The sequence below is a fragment of the Pecten maximus genome, unplaced genomic scaffold (assembly GCF_902652985.1).
Source record: "Pecten maximus unplaced genomic scaffold, xPecMax1.1, whole genome shotgun sequence".
NCBI classification, from domain to species: domain Eukaryota; kingdom Metazoa; phylum Mollusca; class Bivalvia; order Pectinida; family Pectinidae; genus Pecten; species Pecten maximus.
In genome coordinates, this window is record NW_022979149.1 from 8,174 (window position 1) to 12,116 (window position 3,943).

General features: G+C 35.9%; 1 protein-coding gene across 1 annotated transcript; it reads left to right on the plus strand.

Annotated features, from left to right (window-relative positions):
* Positions 1–264: 264 nt before the first annotated feature.
* LOC117318240 lies at positions 265–2,712 on the plus strand. Its single transcript, XM_033873249.1, has 3 exons — positions 265–553; positions 966–1,184; positions 1,412–2,712. Exons 1-3 carry the CDS (start codon positions 293–295, stop codon positions 1,943–1,945), a joined length of 1,014 nt encoding a protein of 337 aa, XP_033729140.1. The 5' UTR covers positions 265–292; the 3' UTR covers positions 1,946–2,712.
* The last annotated feature ends 1,231 nt before the right edge of the window (positions 2,713–3,943 follow it).

Genomic DNA, 3,943 nt, shown 5'->3' on the forward strand with positions numbered 1-3,943 from the left:
TGTCCACTTTATTTAATATAGGAAAATCTAGTGTGCGCAGGGCGATTATGAGTGCAAGACAATTTCTTTCTGTTAATTTCACACCAAGAAATGTGGGATTCCAGCATGTAACACGAGATGACGTAATTGAACACCATACAAGACCACTAGCGCAAGAATTGTTTGGCACCATGATCAACAAACCCGCTATATTAGTTGTGGACGGCACATACATATACATTGAAAAGAGTAACAATTTCAATTTCAACGAAGATCTTACAGCATACATAAAAATAGACCACTCGTCAAACCCATGGTAATCGTAACAACAACTGGGTACATCGTTTCTATTCTGGGACCATATCACGCCGATTCAAAAAACAACGATGCTTCCATACTGAAACACAATATCAAGACCAACATGGAGAACATGAAGGATTGGCTGCAGACAGATGACCTCCTAGTTGTGGACAGAGGATTTAGGGATTCCCTGGAGTTTCTGAGTGAACTCGGAATAAAGTACCAGATGCCAACATTCCTTCAGAAAGGTCAAAAACAACACACAACAGAAGAGGTAATATTACAAAATATTCAATGTTATTACTATGAGTATAAACCTACAATTTAATTAAGTAATACAATTACCTAGAGGTTGTTCCATTGCAATTCTTCTGTGACATAAACAATTATAATTAGTGTTGTGTTGATGCTCCCAACATTACCAAATATTGTGCAGTCATCATACATTTTGAAAAAAAAATGTATGGAATGTAAACATAAATAAGTATTGAACTTTTATACATCATGTCAATATGAATGCCAGATGTTTGCAGACAAACGCATCATAAAGAGCTACTGAGAACTGTATCCATATTATTTACATGTTTATACACTTGTTGGGGAACATCTGTCACTTTGATTAAATATGTTCAGAATGTCATAAATAGAAAAAATATTTAAAGTGTTTGTGTTATGTTCTGTTCCAGGCCAATGCTTCTCGACTCGTTACAAAAATACGATGGATAGTCGAGTCAGTAAATGGAAGGTTGAAGCAGTGGCGATATCTTCAGAATGTCATGCCGAACACACAGATACCAGCCATCGGCGACTACGTGCGGCTTGTTGCAGCCCTGTGCAACCGCTACCGAACACCACTCAACACTGGCACAACTGAAGGTGACCAACTGGTAGCAGCTAAGATGAAGGTAATAAAAACTTAAATAGATAAACTAGGATACACTATATCTCATGAGTCGGACTGTGTATTACCATAATTTTTGTCACTAGAGTTGATTAATTTTACATTTGTAGAGACATCTCTTTGCAAAAACTTAACATTATCGTTATATCAAAAAATGGTTATAAGGTTATTTTGAGTCTGGAATTGTGGCATGAATGATGAATGGATCAAAGTATCTGTTTCTTGTTTTAGGTTCTGGCGTCCAAGGGGAATGCTCTTCAGCAGCGTGTCCAGGAGGAGAATCTCGACACCCGAAAACACTCCTGGAAATCTATAGATGTTGCCGATGCTGTTGACCAGTTTCCCTCCATGTCAGAAGAAGACATCAGAAACCTGACTATAGGAGTGTACCAAGTGAAGCTTGCTCGTTCTTACACATCAGAGCACTTAAGCGAGGACGGCGACTACACAATCATGGTTAATGATGAGGTTAATGGTATGCTACGTGCCCGTATTCAAAGTCGACACACCAGTGCGAAGAAATATCTTCTTTGGATTGAGTACAGTCCCGCTGTTGTTTTAGGCTGGTTTTGTCAATGCAAGACTGGAGCTCGAGTTGTCGGCACATGCGCACACGTATCAGCTGTTGTTTGGTATCTGGGATATGCACGACATGTGGGAAGTGTTAGGGGCGTAAAAGACTGGTCTGCATTTCTGGAAGACGCTGCTAAGGTTCCAGAACTTGTAGACGGATCTGATAGCGACAATAGTGACCCGGAGGAGTGATAAGGTGTACGGTTTATTTTGGTGGATATTATGACATTGATATTTTATCATTTCTCATCGGACGTAATGTTGATTAGATGTTTTTTGTATCAGCTATGTGGTCACACATGTTAGTGGACATTTTGGTAAATATCTATATTTTCTCAAATGAAATCACTTAATTCCTGTAATATCAGGATTCATTAACCATTGGAAAATTATGTTCACCTTAATCATGCTACTTTGATTATATCTTGATTAACATGATATTTTGATGATATTCTATGACAACATTTTTTTTTATATTCTGATAACATGCTATTTTGTTATTTTCTTGACATGATCCTTAAATACTCTGATGCCATAATGTTTTGTTGATAACATGATCCTTTAATATTCTGATGCCATGCTTTTTGTTGATTACATGATCCTTTAATACTCTGATGCCATGCTGTTTTGTTGATAACACTATCCTTTAATATGCTGATGCCATGCTGTTTTGTTGATTACATGATCCTTTAATATGCTGATGCCATGCTGTTTTGTTGATAACACTATCCTTTAATATGCTGATGCCATGCTGTTTTCTTGATAACACTATCCTTTAATATGCTGATGCCATGCTGTTTTCTTGATAACACTATCCTTTAATATGCTGATGCCATGCTGTTTTCTTGATAACACTATCCTTTAATATGCTGATGCCATGCTGTTTTCTTGATAACACTATCCTTTAATATGCTGATGCCATGCTGTTTTCTTGATAACACTATCCTTTAATATGCTGATGCCATAATGTTTTGTTGAACATGGTCCTTTAATACTCTGATGCCATGCTGTTTTGTTGAAAACATGATCCTTTTATATTCTGATGCCATGCTGTTTTGTTGATTACATGATCCTTTAATACTCTGATGCCATGCTGTTTTCTTAATAACATGATCCTTTAATATGCTGATGCCATGCTGTTTTCTTGATAACACTATCCTTTAATATGCTGATGCCATGCTGTTTTCTTGATAACACTATCCTTTAATATGCTGATGCCATGCTGTTTTCTTGATAACATGATCCTTTAATACTCTGATGCCATGCTGTTTTGTTGATAACATGATCCTTTAATGTTCTGATTCCATGCTGTTTTCTTGATAACATGATTCTTTAATATTCTGATGCCATGCTGTTTTCTTGATAACACTATCCTTTAATATGCTGATGCCATAATGTTTTGTTGATAACACTATCCTTTAATATGCTGATGCCATGCTGTTTTCTTGATAACACTATCCTTTAATATGCTGATGCCATGCTGTTTTCTTGATAACATGATCCTTTAATATTCTGATGCCATGCTGTTTTCTTGATAACATGATCCTTTAATATTCTGATGCCATGCTGTTTTGTTGATAACATGATCCTTTAATGTTCTGATGCCATGCTGTTTTGTTGATAACATGATCCTTTAATATTCTGATGCCATAATGTTTTGTTGAACATGGTCCTTTAATACTCTGATGCCATGCTGTTTTGTTGAAAACATGATCCTTTAATATTCTGATGCCATGCTGTTTTGTTGATTACATGATCCTTTAATACTCTGATGCCATGCTGTTTTCTTGATAACATGATCCTTTAATATGCTGATGCCATGCTGTTTTCTTGATAACACTATCCTTTAATATGCTGATGCCATGCTGTTTTCTTGATAACACTATCCTTTAATATGCTGATGCCATGCTGTTTTCTTGATAACATGATCCTTTAATGTTCTGATGCCATGCTGTTTTCTTGATAACATGATCCTTTAATATTCTGATGCCATGCTGTTTTGTTGATAACATGATCCTTTAATGTTCTGATCTATTTTGATGCCATGACCATTTGCTATTCTGATGACATGTTATGATTTTTTTATTAGATATTTTGATATCCCGATGGCATTCTATATTTATTGTTGATGAAACAATACTTTGATATTCTAATAACATGCTATTTCATTGTTTTGATACTTTGATGATG

Coding starts and splice junctions, on each gene's coding strand:
- LOC117318240 (XM_033873249.1), top strand. CDS start 293: ATGGTAATCGTAACAACAACTGGGTACATCGTTTCTATTCTGGGACCA. Junction 554..965: donor AACAACACACAACAGAAGAG/GTAATATTACAA, acceptor GTTCTGTTCCAG/GCCAATGCTTCTCGACTCGT. Junction 1,185..1,411: donor TGGTAGCAGCTAAGATGAAG/GTAATAAAAACT, acceptor TTCTTGTTTTAG/GTTCTGGCGTCCAAGGGGAA.